This window comes from Acomys minous, assembly GCF_964271855.1.
Source record: "Acomys minous genome assembly, chromosome: 15".
NCBI classification, from domain to species: Eukaryota; Metazoa; Chordata; class Mammalia; order Rodentia; family Muridae; genus Acomys; species Acomys minous.
The window spans coordinates 54,867,866-54,884,387 of NC_140497.1; the positions used below are offsets into that span (position 1 = coordinate 54,867,866).

A 16,522-nucleotide genomic window follows, 5' to 3' on the forward strand; every position below is an offset into this window, starting at 1 on the left:
AGCACTGTACTTCTCAGTCATAGAAGTGATGTAAGTTTCCCACCAGATTTGCCCCTGATCATCTACTAAGATGAATCAAAGTCATCTCAGCTCTCCTCTATGATGGTGCATGTGTCCAGACTTCCCAGTAAGCATCCACACCTACACTGTGGGTACCAACAAGTTCATCACGTCCCTCATCTTTCTGTTATCCTCGCACTGCTCTAGATAAGACTCCCCATCTGGAAACTAGGCATGTGTGCAGATACACAGAACAGTGGGGACAGTGTAGGAATCATTTTCCAGAGTTGTTTTGATGACTGCAGACTCTTGGTATTAATACCTGGGCATGCATAGTCTCTCCCTCATAGATCTGTGTGACCAAGAACATGCTGGAAAAAGTCATGGCGTTTCAGCTTCCAATGGGGTCCCTCCTTCATGTTGCCTCTGTCCTGGAGCACTCACCTTGGGAAATTTACATGAGTAAAACTTTAGAGAGGACCACGTGGCATCAAGAGGAGCTCAGGACATTCAGGGCTCAGAACTGGAGCTCGGCGTATGAGCAATGTTTCATGGGCAGAAGCTGGTAACCAATAGCTTAGTTAGAACCTCAGGTGAGGGCAGACTCCATCCCCACACCCCCACATTCTTGGCGCACAGGGGCTGTGAATAAATGCTTTCCCCTGTCACATTTGGAGCTAGCTTTTTATGTAGCTGTAAATGAAAGACGCAATTGCTTTATTGGGTTCATTTATTTCTTATGAATCAAACATTTATTTACAAGTCCATATTTTGAAAGAGTGAAGGAAGGTTATTCTTTGAAGGTGGCACTTGTTTCTGTACCTTTCATTTAGTATTCTTAAAAAAAGAAGAAGAATTGTCAGCACCGTGGGTTTAATTTTCATCACTTTCTTTTACTTTCTTTTTTAAATTTTTGATTTGATTTGGTTTTTTTTTTTTTTTTTTTTTGGTTTTTAGAGACAGGGTTTCGCTGTGTAGCCTTGACTGTCCTGGACGCAATTTGTAGACCAGGCTGGTCTCGAACTCACAGAGATCCACCTGCCTCTGTCTCTCAGAGTGCTGGGAATACAGGCGTGTGTCACCTCACCCATCTTCTTCCTTTCTTTTCTTGTTAATATAGAACATAGAGTTTATTACAAATTAAAATGAGATACTCTCAAGGGGTGAGAATAAACAATAGGCAAAGATAGCAGGTTGAGTTAATACTACAATTGAGGAAGTTTGGACAAACGTGTACTCGCTCCAGGTAGGAACTGACAACAGACCAAAATAGTGATACTCCAAATCCAACTTGAGCCAATGGGTGTTCTTATAAAATTTATTATAATTTATTCAGATTACATCGCAATCGTTATCCCCTCACTTGTATTTTCCCGTTCCCACCCTCCTTCCCTCCCTCTTCCACCTATTCAATGTGGTTGCTTTTAGGAGATTGGGTAAAAGCTTCCTTACAGAAGTTTCATCACTAAAAAACCACTCCAATACAGCTGACCACTCATCGAAGCTGCAGCCCTGGCACTCTCTGAAAGACCTGCAGACAGCTCATCAGGTTGGAAAATCTCTTTCCTCATCAATCTTTACGACTTTTATTAGCCTTGGTGGGGAAGGGGCCTTGTACCTCGGCTAAGTTTCAGGGGGTGCTTGAGAATTATAAGATTGTACTTCCTGAATTGTACTTGCCTTTCTTTAGAATTTCCAGAGTCTTACCAAACCGTCCTCCAGGATTCAATGCCCCATTTTGAAGGGAATTGCTACCCAGCAGTACATTTCCATGATGTTGTTGTTGTAACTTGTCAATACTACACTTTTCCACAGCATACGTCCGTTTATGAAGATATTCTTAAACCAAATGAGATCTAGAGCTAAGAATAGCTGACTTAGTTACAAACTAAATTCACTTCCTGTCTTCCTATAGCATTGCCATTCATAAAATGGGTTCATGAAATTCTTGTAGTTTGGGAATTCCGTGACTATTAATTAGTTGGCTCATTTCCCCCTGCCCTTCCAGTAGCGTAGCTGCAAGCTGGTGGGCGGTCTTTTCTTCCAGCGCTGAGGACCTGTAGTCGAGTGTCCTTCAGCACAAGGGCTAAAAAGGGAAGATGGAGTCTTCCTGGGATGTACAAAGGTCTAGGTGAAGGGACAGAAAAGCCACCTGGCATTATGTCCCATGTGCTGGCCAAGCTTACACTGTGTGTGATAAGTAAGCCATCTCTCGCAGACTACATGACTCAGCAACAGAGACATTCTAGAGGAAGACAGTTGAGCTCCCTCCCTAGAAGCCTGGAGGATGTGGCACAGGCAAGGAAGCAGTGAAAAGAGATTCCCTCACTGCAGATGCGTTTTCTTTGAGATGCATGTTTGCACATAACTCTACAGGACGGCTACTGTGCTTCCGGACAAACCACAGCTTGTGCCCCCCTGTGCCAAGCCTGATGGAGAAGCCTGCGTTTTGCACCGATTTCTAGTCCCGTCATCTTGCCAGGATGCAGAAGCCTTTACTGTTTGAAACCATACCTACATCTCCCACACACACCTTAAAAGTGTGGCTGACTGTGTATCATTTTTCTTTTTCTTCCTTCTTTTTTCTTTCTCCCCTTGGTGTTTCTGATCAAACCCGAAGTCTTGTTCGTGCTAGACAAACATCTGGCATGGCCACAATGCTCAACTTTTTTTTAATTATTATTTTAATTTTTTGTTCTTGTTTTGGGGTAGACCAGGCAGATTGGTCCTCAGACTCATGTTCCTCGTGTCACTCTGTGCCTGGAATTGAGACCACAGGTGTGTGTGAGCATGTACAGACTTTCCCCAAGGCTTCACACATGCTAAGTACACACTGTACTACAGGGCTCCACCCCAAGCCCTAGTGCCTATTCTGCGTCCTTCTTGCCTTAAACTAATCTGAGCATGGTCTTATAACATCTCTACCGAACTCTTAAGACATTTAGAGATGATTGAGTCACCAATGTTCTAGACAAGGCATATATTTTATTCACTGGATTTTTGGAACTCAGGAGTTATAACCAACAAGTTGTTCCCGTCCCACGCTTCGGAAGGGCCTTGTACTGTCTGTCTTTCTCGTCAGCACTAAACCTGCTGGCGGGGTGTAACAAATGTAGTGACTGTGTCTGGTTGTCCTCGTTGCCACTCTGCAAACTTCAGGCAACTGTGTTAGGATGCCAATTCATTCCGACCGGGAATACTTAGATGTTGCACTGTAAATGCTTGCCCACAGCAGAGTTCCAATGGGGGAGGGGAGGGGTCCGCCATTTGATTTTCTCAGTGTTTTTCATTAGATACTATGTTACAACAGGGCTGAGTGAAAAGCCCCAGAGATATAGACATATGAATAAAATTATCTCTAGGGCCATTTTAGCAACGGCTTTACACCCAAGCTTGAAACACAACCCCTCCCATAGCATTGCCATCCAGAACACTGGTTCTGCACACAAACTCTCATGAAACACTTACAGTCTGAGAATTCCACGACTATTAGTTGGCCCACTTCCCCCTGCCCTTCTTCTAGTATAACCGCAAGGGGTTGGGTGGTCTTTTCTTCTAGCACTGAGGACCTGTAGGCAAGTGTCCTTCAGCATAAGGGCTAAAGCGGTAAAGTATGACATTTGCTTTTTGGAACAAATCAAAACAAGGAAAGAGATGGCCAGGAAATCAGAGGTATGGCCAGAACAGCTTTACATACTGAGTTGGTTTTACGACAGAGACATGCAAATTAAAGATACGATGACTGGCAGCTAGAAGGGCGCTAGAAATGCTACCCATGATGGGCTGCGGTGATGGTTCAGTAAGGTGCCTCGGGCACAAACACAGGGACCTGAGTGGGTACCGATCCCAGCACTCTTACAGCAAGGTGGGAAGTGGCAACTGGAGAGCACCCCTCAGCCCAGCCTGCCTGGAGGACAGAAGTGAGGACTTACACCCAAAGTGATCCCCTGACCTCCACATGCATACAGCAACAGGAGCATGCCTGAACTCACAGGAAGTAACACACAGTCCGAAATGAACACGCGCACACACACACGCACACGCACACACACACACACACACACACACACACATGCACACACATACACACATACACACACATGCACACATACACACATGCACACACACACACATAAACACACGCGCGCGCACACACATACATACACACACACAGTTGGTTTGGTTTTGTTAATTAAGAAGAGAAATGCAGTTGCTACTGGCTTTGTGGTTCTAGATGGCCATGTTGTTCGGTGCTGGAGTAGTGGAAGGGCAATGGAGGTGGAGGAAACCCTCATTAAATCCAATCTCAGCGTAAGGGACACTTTAGGGTCTGAGGATTTGCTGATGCATTATTTACTGTTCCCAAGATGCCTAGTAACACTGACTTTGACCTTCAGGGAGAAGTTAGCACAGCTCAAGCAAAAGACAAGGAATCAGGCCAACTTGTGGTGTGGACTTGTGCACAGCAAGCCAAGGGTAGGGGCTCAAGTAGGCGTGTGTGCTAATCACTGTGCAAAGAAACACGATCATTGGTCCTGTACTGTGATAGCTACAGACTCGGCCCTGGCTGATGGGATCATGAGGGCGGCGCGTCTTCTCACAAAGCTGCATCGAGGCTTTCCTGGTGTCACTGAATCGTAAAGCTTCTGTCGCGTGGCCTGCTGGGCACAGCTATGGCAAGCTTGTTCACAGTTCACATGATTATCCAACATTTCCACCTCTTCAAAGTCCGAGTTTGAAATATTAACCACACTATTTTCACAACTGCACAGAAATGTGTTCACATGACACAAGCCACTTTTGCTTAGTAAGCTGGCATTTTGACTAGCCACAAGTAACCACAAGTACGAAAAGTTATGTTAGAAAAGCATAATTAGCCAGGTGTGGTGGCGCACACCTTTAATCCCAGCACTCGGGAGGCAGAGGCAGGCAGATTTCTGTGAGTTCGAGGCCAGCCGGGTCTACAAAGCGAGTCTAGGACAGCCAAGGCTACACAGTGAAACCCTGTCTTGAAAAAAAAATTAAAGAAAAGCATAATTAATTTTCTCATTATTAAATATTTAATTAAAACACAAAACTAACTGGTTTAAATTTCTGACACTTGTAATTGTTTTGCTAAAATGCTTATGAAAAAGAAGGTGACATTTTGGTTTGTAGAAAAGCTAGGTCATTGAAAAGAGCCACAGTGCAAAGTTAAGAACAGGACAAAAGAAGGCTGAAATGAAAAAAGATAAATAAATGGCTGATGGCTGAAGACTGGGTGGAGAATCCTGGAACCTCTGCTTATAACAAGACAATCATCCCGGATGCTCTATGGTCATGCTCTCACCCAAATCACTGTTTTCTGCCGCATGCTTCCAAGTGACTGATTTTACACAGTTGTTAACTTCTCAAATACAGTGTCCTTGAAAATAAGGTTGTGAGTTACTAAGTTTTATACTTCAAAGACTTAACAGATATTGTGCAGTAAAATGGTGAGAGGAAGAGGTAGGGGGGAAGAGGATGAGGATGAGGATGAGGAAGAAGAAGGAAGATGAGAAGAGAGGGAGGAAAGAGGGAGGAAGGAAGGGATGAGAAGTAGGTTAGAATAGGAATATTTTATAGATAGATAGAGAGAGAGAGAGAGAGAGAGAGAGAGAGAGAGAGAGATAGAGAGATAGATAACAGATGCAAACTATACACCTGGGGATAAGAAGAGAGAAGGCACCATGACTGAACAAGTCCTGTGCATTAGAGCAGAGACTGTGATAAAAGTTTATGTGAAATGATTTCAAAAGTAAATAACATGACAGCTAAAATTAAGCAATAAAATGTACATAATTCAAAAAGAATCAGAAAAGGGGAAGGCAAAACAATTCACAAATGAGATAAATTGGAAACAAATTGCAGCACAATACCCCTAATCTAACCGTGTCCATCATGTTAATATGCTGTAAGAAGCCCGAATGCGAGGGCTGGGTCACTGGCTGGCTTAACGGTAACACTGAGTAACTTGAATGCTTAACCAATTGAAGATGAGGATGTGAAACGACTCACAAACACTTCAAAATGACCCCCACAAACCATATAGCGCCCCCATTTCCATATATTAAACATCAATGATGAGAAATTAGAGCTTATGTCCACAACTGTGTGTGACTGTTGCCAGAACTTTCTATAAGAGCTATAAACCACACACAACCTCATATCTCTCTCCGCAATTGAGAGTATAAACACATTGACCTGTATTATTACTTCACAGTAGAAAGGAATGGATTATTATTGATGGCATTCAACAGCAATAAAAATCTTCCAAATATTTATACTGTATAAAAGAAACTAAACTAAGAGCACTTACTATGGCACCCCATATATTTAGAATTCTGGTCACTGCAAGTTAACCTGTAGGGGCAGAAAGCAGGTTGGTGATGGCCTGAGGACTAAACAGGAAAAGAACCAGAAGAAGGAATTACAAAATATTTAAGAAGTCGAGGGTATGCTTATCATCTTGATTGTACTGATGGCTTCACCATCACCTGTTTTATTAAATTGTAAAAGCTAGGTTTGGAGACATGACTCAGTGGATAAGAGTGTTCAGTGCACAGCCATGAAGACCTAGTTTAGAGGCCCAGAACCCATGTGAAAATCTGGGTGTGGCACTGTGTGCCTGTAGCCACAGCGCTGTAGGGTTAGGGTTAGGAGTATCACCGGGTCTTGCTGGCTCCCAGCCTAGCCAATAAACATGAGCTCCAGGTGCAGAAAGAGACCTTACCTCAATCGAGTAAGACACAGAATGGAGGAATAAGCCACAAAATGGAGACAGACACCCGACACCCTCTCTATGCACATGTGCAGACACATGCACACACACAGACACACACACATGTGACATGCGTGTGGTACATTCTACGTATGTGTGTAGCAATTTCCTCAGAGACAAAACTACCCCATTTGGAGGGAAGCTTATTAAGACTCGGGATATTAAAAGAGAAGTGAAGTCACAGAATCTTCTAGAGGAGGTGAAACATTCCATCCATTAGGGACACTAATTATGCTTAAGAAGTAACAACTCAGCTGCCTCAGGAAGTCCCTGAAACTGATCAGATTCACTACGCCTCTTCCTGACCAAATATATATATAAACAATAAGGAGTACTGAGAGCTACTCTCAGGCAGCCTGAGCTGCCCACAAGCTACCAAAGAGTTTCAGACCAGCCTAGCCACTTCAGAGAAAGAGAGATAAGCCAAGGTGCTTGGAAAAGGCGGAAGCCAGCCAAGCTTCTGGGAAGAGGCTCAGATCCACTGAGCTGTCTGGAAAGGACAGTTTCCTACCTGCCAAGCTGCCTGCAAGTTGGACAGTGTACTCCAAGTCTCTAGCTTTTGTGCCTGTCCCCTATGCTGGGATAGGCTTTGGTGATGTGACTATCTTTGAATCATTTTTGACACTGTAAATAACCCCTCCTCCATATTTCTTTAAGTAACCCCAGTAAAATTAATTGGTTCCACAGGTTGGTCATTGGTGGTATCCTTACTTTGATCTGTAGTTGGTTTCTTATCTGGCATGAATGGGTATTTATTCATGTCTCCCCAGAAGTAGTGTCACACAACACAATACACACACAGGCACATGCGCATGCACATGAGTGCACACACACACATGCACATACTCACACATGCAGTACACACACACACACACACACACACACACACGTTATAAAAGCAGTTTCTTAAGAAATTAAAGATATAGTTTGTTATGTGTCAGTTATAGTTCAACAATACACCAAAAATAAAGCCAACAGAAAGACAGCTATGCAATAGTTATGCCCAGATAGATTAATTTAGTTCTTATAACAATCCCTCTCCTCCTGGAGCCCAAGTCTTCAAAACAGAAAAGGAGTCTTTGTTCCAGAGAAAATATGTTGCCTAACACTTGCAGCCCTGAGGAATCATCAACACTTAATCCCATAGTGCTGCTCAGAGAGGCTGTAAGCCCCACACACCTGAGGAATTGCCTCCATCCGATTAGCCGGGGGGCGAGTCCACGGGGACTGGTGTGGGAAGGCCCGGCTCACTGTGTGCTGTGCTACCCTGAGGCAGGTAGGGTTGTCCAAGAAAGCAGGCTGAACGAGCCATAGGAAACAAGACAGAGGCAGCATTACTCCGCGGCCTCTGCTTCTGTTTCTCCCTGCAGATTCCTGCCCTGACTTCCCTCAATAGTGGATTATGACAAGGATATGTAAGCTAAGTAAACTCTTTTCTTCCCCAAAGTTGCTTTTAGTTATGGTTCTTTGTTACAGCAGCAGGAAGCAAACTAATACAACATACTTACTGCCTCCTATTTTTCCTTGCTGCATGTTTCAACGGATCTCTGTTTTCTCCCTAATATCATTTTAGCAACTTGCCCACTCTCTCTCTCTCCTATCCTGGTCCTGTCATAATTCCTACTTGCTTAAACCTCCAGACTTTGGAGGGCTAAAGAAACAGCTCAATGGTTTAGACTGCTTCCTGCCCTTCCAGAGGACCCCAAGTTCGGCTCCTAGCACCCATGCTGAGTATCTCACAACAGGCTGTAACTCCAGCTCCGAGAGATCTGACACCTTCTTCTGATCTCTCCAGGAACCTACACTCATGTGACAACGTACTCACACACATCCACATGAAGAAAAAGAAAAGAAAATCTTTAAGTGGCCCATTGTGACAGATTATGTTTCCCACAGATGACCTCTGAGGTATCTTCAATTTCTGATATGCTTGTGGTATCTTCTTGCCAGCACCATTAAGAGTTAGATTCTATCTTCCCACTGCTGCCACTCTGTTTGGGCACTGGTCTTTCCACTAAGAGGACATGACATAAATGACTTGCCAGCTTGGGGTCCAACCCTTCCCTAGCTCTCTCGCTTCTCCATTCTGCATATTAGGATATCATTCTTGGGGAGAATCCCCACTGGAGCTCAGCTCCTAGGATGTAGACAGTCACCGCCACACGGAAAGAGTGGATGCTGGCACTCTGGCCCAAAGCCTCGCTGAGCTCCTAGCCAACAGCTGGCATCACCTGTTAAAGTGAACCACCTTGGAGCTTTAGCCAGGTGGGCATTCAGAAGGCCACAGTCACAGGTGCTATCTGGATGCCACTACAGGAAGGGACACCAAATGAGACCTGCTTAGCTAAGTGCAGAAAACCTACAGCACTTGCAGAGATAATAAATGACCTCACCTGGCTGGCACTGTAGCACGGTTTGTAGAGGTCTTGCCTAGCTTGTATGAGGTCCTGGGTTTGATCCACAGCGCTCTATAACCCGGCACGCATCTATCATTTAGCACCCGGGAGATAATGGAAAGGGATCAGAAGGTCAGGGTTATCTTTGCTTTCACAGCAAGTTTAAGATATGTACTGAGACCTGTCTTTAATTAAAAAAAAAAAAACAACAACAACTAGACTTTGAGGGGATACATTACCCAACAGAGAGTTGGACTATATGCCGATGACACATAAACATTGCAGCCTTGGCGTCTCCTCCCCTGGTCTTCTCCCATGATCTTACCTTCTAACCTACTCTTATACAGGACCTTCCACACATGTCCTCCAACACGCCATTCCCATTCCTAACTTTAGTTTCGCATTCTCTCTTCTTTGCTCAGCCTACTTCCGTCAAACCAGCCTTTATACTCTTAATTGTTCCACGACTTCCAGGGACAAACTCCCGTTTGTCCATGTAGCCTTTTCTGCTGAATTTCATAGCCTCACTTTGATCCCCTAGTCAGCTTCAAGCCTGTTTGAAAGTATCTGGGCTACTTGGAAATTACCTATCAAAAATCTATTGTTAACAAAGTTGTCTTCTAGGAAAACAAATTGAAAGTACACATAAATATGTCTGTTTCTAATCTGGTCTTGCAGCCCATCTCCTAGGGAAGCATGTATGTGGCTTGTACACAGCAAACTATGACAACCAGAGGGCGACTTGGTAGCCATGGTACAGGGCACAGTGGCCCAATATTTTTCCAGCAAGGCTGTTACAGTTTGGGTCTTTACTGTTCCCCAAACTCAGATATTGAAGGTTTGGTCCACAGCACAGCAAAGCTCAGAGATAAGGGCTTTGGGAGGTGCTCTGACCCCATGAGTAAATTAACTCACTTACGGACTCATGGCTTAACGTGTTCAGGGAAAGAGATCTCGTTGCAAACACAAGTTCTTGCTTTGCCTTCCAGATCCCACGAGGTGAGCAGCTCTGTTCCATTGTGTGCTTTCCGCCATGACACTCTGCCTCGCCTCTGATCAAGAGTGTGGACCAAAACCTCTCTCATTGTGACCCTAAACAAAGCTTTTCCTCTTGACGTTAATTTTTCTAGAGTGCTTTGTCACAGTGACAGAAAGATAGATAGCAGGAAGGTTTTTCTTCTTTTGCATGAACATACATATGAACATGCATGTGTATATGCATATTTGCATGTGTGAAGGAGAGAGAGAGAGAGAGAGAGAGAGAGAGAGAGAGAGAGAGAGAGAGAGACCAAAGTTGACGGCAGGTGTCTTCCCCAGTAGATCTCTATTTATTGAGACAGGGACCCTTGCCTTCCAAATTCCACCAAACCTGCCTGGCTTTGACATGAGTGCCAAGGAACTCAAACACTGGGCCTCACAGCTGCGTGACAAGGTTTTTAACCCACTAAGCCATTTCATCTCTAACTAGCATTTAGAAGGTTCACTGGCTTAAATGAAAGACCAGTCAATAACCCTTGGCACTTCTGGACCACGGGAAAGCCGTTGGTGGGAGGTATAATGAGCGACAACTTGAGGGATGAAAGAAGTGCAGGATCAATTCAAACTGGCAGATGTTTACCCGATACCCTCTATATCAGGCAGTTGCAAGGTGCTAGGGCCACGGTGTGTCTTGCAGCTCTGCATAGACCCGGGAGAGCTGGCCTAGCACAGATCTTTACACACTTCATATGCTCAGAAGGAAATGACCTTTGGCAATTTATCTGTTGCCTTTGGTTGTAGTGTCTTTGGTTAATTCACACAAAAGATACTATACATGCTGAAATTAGACTTGATTATTACCCCAGGCTTCGTGTAAATTATTAACAAAAGACTTAAAAATGTTGGGGCTGGAGAGATGGCTCAGTGGCTAAGAGCTCTGCCTGCTCTTCCAGAGGTCCTGAGTTCAATTCCCAGCAACCACATGGTGGCTCACAACCATCTATAATGTGATCTGATGCCCTCTTCTACAGATAAAGCCCTTATATACAATAAATAAATTTTAAAAATGTGTCCCTACCTTTAAAAAAAAAGACTTAAAAATGTTGAAGGTTCCCAGGAAACGAAAAGAATGAAGCCGTGCTATAATTTCAGCCTGGTGTTGTTGTCACCCTCCCCTAGAGAAGGATGCTGGCATGTGTCTCACCTTCTCAGGAGAGCAGCAAGTTGCTTTGGAGGCAGTGACTCTGTCACCCTCTTACTTCTTTTTAAAAGGAGACTCAAGCCAGCAAGATGGCTCAGGAGGTAAAGGCACTTGCTGCCAATCCTGATTAACTGAACTCCATCCCAGGACCCTCAGCATAGCAGAAGACAACTGACTCCCACAAATGTGCCATGGTGTGCACATGTGCATGCATACATGTGCGCACGTGCACACACACACACACACACACAAATACATAGATGGATAGTAGTATTTAAAGAGTATAAAATAAATGTATTTACATTTTTACTGCCATGTGTTCAATGAACAAATAAATAAAAGAGTAATGATTATCATGATAAGTACTTTTTGAACTCTGAAAAATACACAGAAATGAAATTTTCATTTCGCTATGCTCTACACATAGTGGGAGCAGTTGAAACTGACCTGTGTACTCATTCTTCCTGGCATGTTCTGAAAATACATCGCTTGATTCACCAGAGTGGATTTCTCAAGAATATAACAGTCCTGGATATTATTAGCATTAGGAAGCATTTTCTCTTATGTGTGCTAAAAAGGAAGGAAAAAAAGAGGAACCGAGATATTGTGCCTCCCCTCAGAAAGAAAATTTAGAAAAGGTGGGTGGCTTGAGCTAGGGTTAAAAAGCTAAAACGATGGAAATGACAAGTCAGAAACAAAGGATTGGGACACCAACCCAGCCACAAAACCTACGACCTACAGATTGTCCTGCCTGCAGAGCGTGCTGGGACCAGAGCCTGGCAGAATCATCATCCAAGAGACCAGAGAGACGTCATCCAGGAACTGATGGGAGCAGATGCTGTGGCCCACAGCCAAACATTAGGCGGTGCTCAGGGAGTCCTGCGCGGGTGGGGTGGGGTGGGGTGCGGGGGTGGGCGGAGGGCGGGAGGATCTGAGAAGCCAGAGGGGTCAGGAAATGCCCCAGGAGAACAGGGCCCACACAACCAACTGAGCGGGACTCACGGGAACTGGAGAGAACAGGCAACCTGTAAGGGTCTGACCTAGCTTGCCGTTCTTGTGGAAATTCTAACAGTAGGAGCAGGGCTGTCTCTGACTCTTTTGCCTACTTCTGGAACCCTTTCCCTCCTACTGAGCTGCCTTGATGTGATGGTATGTGCCTGGTCTTACTGTAGCTTGTCGTACCATGTGGCTGGTCTCCCTGAGAGGCGTGCTTTATTCTAAGGGGGAGGAGATGGATCCGTGGGAGTGGGGAGGGAGAAGAAGCTGGGGAAGAGGAGGGGGAAAGGCTGGGGGAGGGGGAGAGAGGGGAAACTGCAGTCGGATGTAACATATGAGAGAAGAATAAAAGAATGAAAAAATGAAGGAACAAAAGTATTTATTTTATTTTATTTCATTTTACTTTATTGTATGCTGTTTTATTATATGCTACAGCCAGTGTATATAAAATCGTTAAACTTTGTGAAACAGAAATCCACGAAAATTCAGAGAGGTAGATGTTAAGGACTGACAAGTAGAAGATTGTTACAGAGTGTTATAGAGACGCTTTTGTACAGACTTCAAATTCAGTTCTCTTGAATGTTCACTGCTTCATGAAAAGCGGTTTGAGAAACCTCAAGAAGCATGACTACAAGAAGGAGCAGACGTTCTGGGGTCTGAAGGGATTTGTACTTGAAGACACTCCACTCAGCAGAGGGTCATGGTGAGCGTTCTGCAGACAGAACTGTTTCAAGTCTGCAGCTGCCTGGGAAACCTTCACGCAGTTGAGCCCGACCTCCAGCCGGAGCTGCTGAACCACCTTCTTCATGGCAGCGACGCTGGAAGAACCCAACATGGCGCTCGGGACAGCTGTGCCAACTCTTCAGACCGAGTGAGGAGTGGCCTATTTTAATAGCTTACTATTTATTCTTTTAAAAAATATTCTTTTGGGAGGCAAAAGCAGGCAGATCACTGTGAGTTCAAGACCAGCCTGGTCTACAGAATGAGTTTGGGATAGCCAAGGCTACACAGAGAGAGCCTGACTCAACCCCCTATCCCCCAATATATATATTCATTCAACCTCTATGGATGCCAACATTGTGTGAGGCAGTGTCTTACACCAGGAAAGGGATCACACAGGTCGAATGAAAACCCTTTGCAGTATTTGCATGACATTGTAGACTTGGCATTTTGATTTCCAATAGGAGCTAGGGAATTAGGAATTGAGCTCTCAGATGTATTCAAGATGCCTAATACACCAATTATGATATTCCTTCAGACATATAGAACATTTTATCTGAGATGTGGAACCATTCATCTCCAAGTAAGTCCAAGGGTACATCGTAACGCTGTATAGAACAGATGGGACCACTGGGCTCCTTTGCCCAAGATGCTCCATCCACACTCGAGAATACAATGTGAGAGTTTGGGTGGGATTTTTTTCATCACAACCATAGCAGAAGAAATATTCCTATTGTACGGTACTTTCTATGAGGATTATCAAATTCAGCACCTGGGCATATCCTTCCACAAGCAGATTTGTCAAAGAAATTGACAAAAACAAAACCATATGTTTCTTCAAGATTTTGTAAGTCACATTCCTTAAAATCCTATCAGAAATATCAATGAAAAAAAATGTGACCACTAAACATAAGTTTACACATATCAAAAATAAACAATATACCTCCAAAACTGGTACATAAAATCCTACCTCCTAAAAAAGTAGGAAAAGAATCTCTCTCTCTTTCTCTCTCTCTCTCTCTCTCTCTCTCTCTCTCTCTCTCTCTCTCTCTCTCACACACACACACACACACACACACACACACTCCTGTGCACATGCACACACATCAAAAATTGAAAGAGAACAGAAAATATAAAATGGCTCTTACTGTATTCCTAGATCATCATTGTCACACATAGTAAGAGGTAGGATTTACCATACTAAAATGCCACTTTAAAAAAAAAATAAAATAAAATGCCACTTTTTACAATTTGGATTAGAAGGATCTCAATATTTAAAAAATACTAGCAACTCTACAAAGAAACAAGAGTGTTCTTTATCTTTGGTGGGGATGTATATTGGTGGAACCCCTATGATGGCTGCTGAGTCAAAATACATGCACATTTTTCTTGCTCATTGGGAGTTACCTTTGATAAACACATCCGCAGAAGGACAGTAGGATGCCCTTGCCTCGACCGTTCTGTTTGTGACAGCAAATCTGTGAAAAGAATACGTGCTCTTCACCTGAGATTATTTTTTAGCCACAAACAAATTAAAGGTGAAAAAATCATCTCTTCAACCAAATATCCATCCATTCTAAAACTTCCCAAAAACTTAGGAGCAGAAGGGGCGTGCCCCCAGCTCTAGATGTTTTCCCTTCCAAGTCTAGAAGAAGGAAAAAGGCGTCTGCTTCCATCACCCCCATGCAGTACTTACTTAAAGGCTCTAGCTGTGCCAGGTGGGGCAAAAGATGATTAAAAAAAGAACCTGGATTAAAGGAAAGATCAATTCTATCCATACTTATAAATGATAGAACCTGCCAAGGCATCCACTAAAAGTCTGTTTACTAAGTAGATAAATAGTCTTTTCAACTTGAGGGCATGGAGCAACTGGGCATCCACAGGCATCAGAAGGAATCTGGACCCTCACCCTCTAACACAAGCAAAAGCAGAAGCGCTCGATTGCAGAACACTGCAGCAAATCTTCATACGCGATAAATGTCGGCTGCCAATTATAATGGGACTTTCTTTGGACCACCAGCACCCAATAATGATCTGAAGGCTTTTTATTAATTGCGAAAGCTTGGCCTTAGTTTAGGCTTGTTTCCAACTAGCTCTTATAACTTAAATTAACCCTTTATGCTAACCCACACTCTGCACGTGGCTTGTCCGCCTTTCCTCAGTTTCTCAGTCCCAGCACAGTGTTTCTTCCTCCGCATCAGGGCCGTCAAATTTTCCATGTCTCTGATTCTTTCTCAGTGTTTCTATCTCTCCAGAAGCCTCTCCTTCACCCCTTGCCTTTGCTGTGAGCTATCCAGTTCTTTATGAAACCAGTCAGAAGGTGTTGGAGGGCCGAGTGTTTGCGAAATATGCCGCAGCTACAGGGATAACAATACAGGGTCTGGCCTGTACTCAGCTCTCTGCTGGTACAGAAGTCAGCATTTGAATAACACAAAGACAGTTATTACACAGCGCACAAAATGATCACCCCAACAATAACCACCTTCTAATGGATTCTTAAACAAGTCCAACAAGGCCATACTCTACAAGATCAAATGAAAAAAAAAAAGCAATGCAATACCCATATACTTGTAATAACCTAAAAATAACATCCATAAACAATCATGACCGGACAATCACAATAAAAAAAACCCTTAGGAATAAATTTAATGAAAGAATGAGGATGCTATAGATCTTGTTACGTTTTGAATGTGAAACATTTGATTGTGGATGGGGTCGTGTGTGTGGACACTAGGTCCATGGCTGAGGTGCTGTTTGCAGAGGCCGTGGAATCTTGAAGAGGTAGAGATGCTAGAAGTCGCCAGTCACTGGGGACCAAAGGCTTACAGCTTGTCCTGTCTCCTGTCCCGTCTCTGCTGCCTGACCCACCAAGAGGTGAGCGCAGGCAGCATTGTGATCCTGCCACTAAAGTGGAGGAAAACTCCCACCTCCCTCCGTGCCTTCCCCATCACAGAGGACTTAGATCCCTTAGCCCATATGAGAAGCACATACCCTCTCCCCTGAAGTTGCTTTCTTGTCAGATATTTGATCATAGCCATGAGGAAGGCAATGAGTGTATACTGAGACTACAAAATGTTGACAAAAGAAAGTATGAAGGACTTAATAATATATAATGAAATATTTTCAGGTTTATAGATCGGAAAACTTAACAAGTATGAAATGGAAATATTTATTAAATTTCATGCACAGATGTGATAAAATTCCTCTTGCATTCCTAGCTATCGTCTTAGTAGATATTCCCAAGCGGATTATAAAATTTGTATGAAATTATAAAGGTTCTAAAATGCTAAAATGGTCTCTAGCAAGCTTACATTTCCTGATTTTAGAATCTACTACAAGACAGACGATGGTAATCTAGACAGCTGGTGTTGATGGCAGGATGAAAAAATATATATAGCATTGATATATATATATATGTGTTTATATATATAC

The 16,522-nt window shown here is 43.6% G+C and overlaps 1 protein-coding gene across 1 annotated transcript; it reads right to left on the minus strand.

Annotated features, from left to right (window-relative positions):
• Positions 1–12,785: 12,785 nt before the first annotated feature.
• LOC311584690 (guanine nucleotide-binding protein G(I)/G(S)/G(O) subunit gamma-5-like) lies at positions 12,786–13,236 on the minus strand. Its single transcript, XM_084759268.1, has one exon. The coding sequence runs from the start codon at positions 13,203–13,205 to the stop codon at positions 12,999–13,001; it is 207 nt and encodes a 68-aa protein (XP_084615394.1). The 5' UTR covers positions 13,206–13,236; the 3' UTR covers positions 12,786–12,998.
• Between the last annotated feature and the right edge of the window lie 3,286 nt (positions 13,237–16,522).

Bases quoted from the DNA above. Each gene is read 5' to 3' on its own strand.
- LOC311584690 (XM_084759268.1), bottom strand. From the start codon at position 13,205: ATGTTGGGTTCTTCCAGCGTCGCTGCCATGAAGAAGGTGGTTCAGCAG.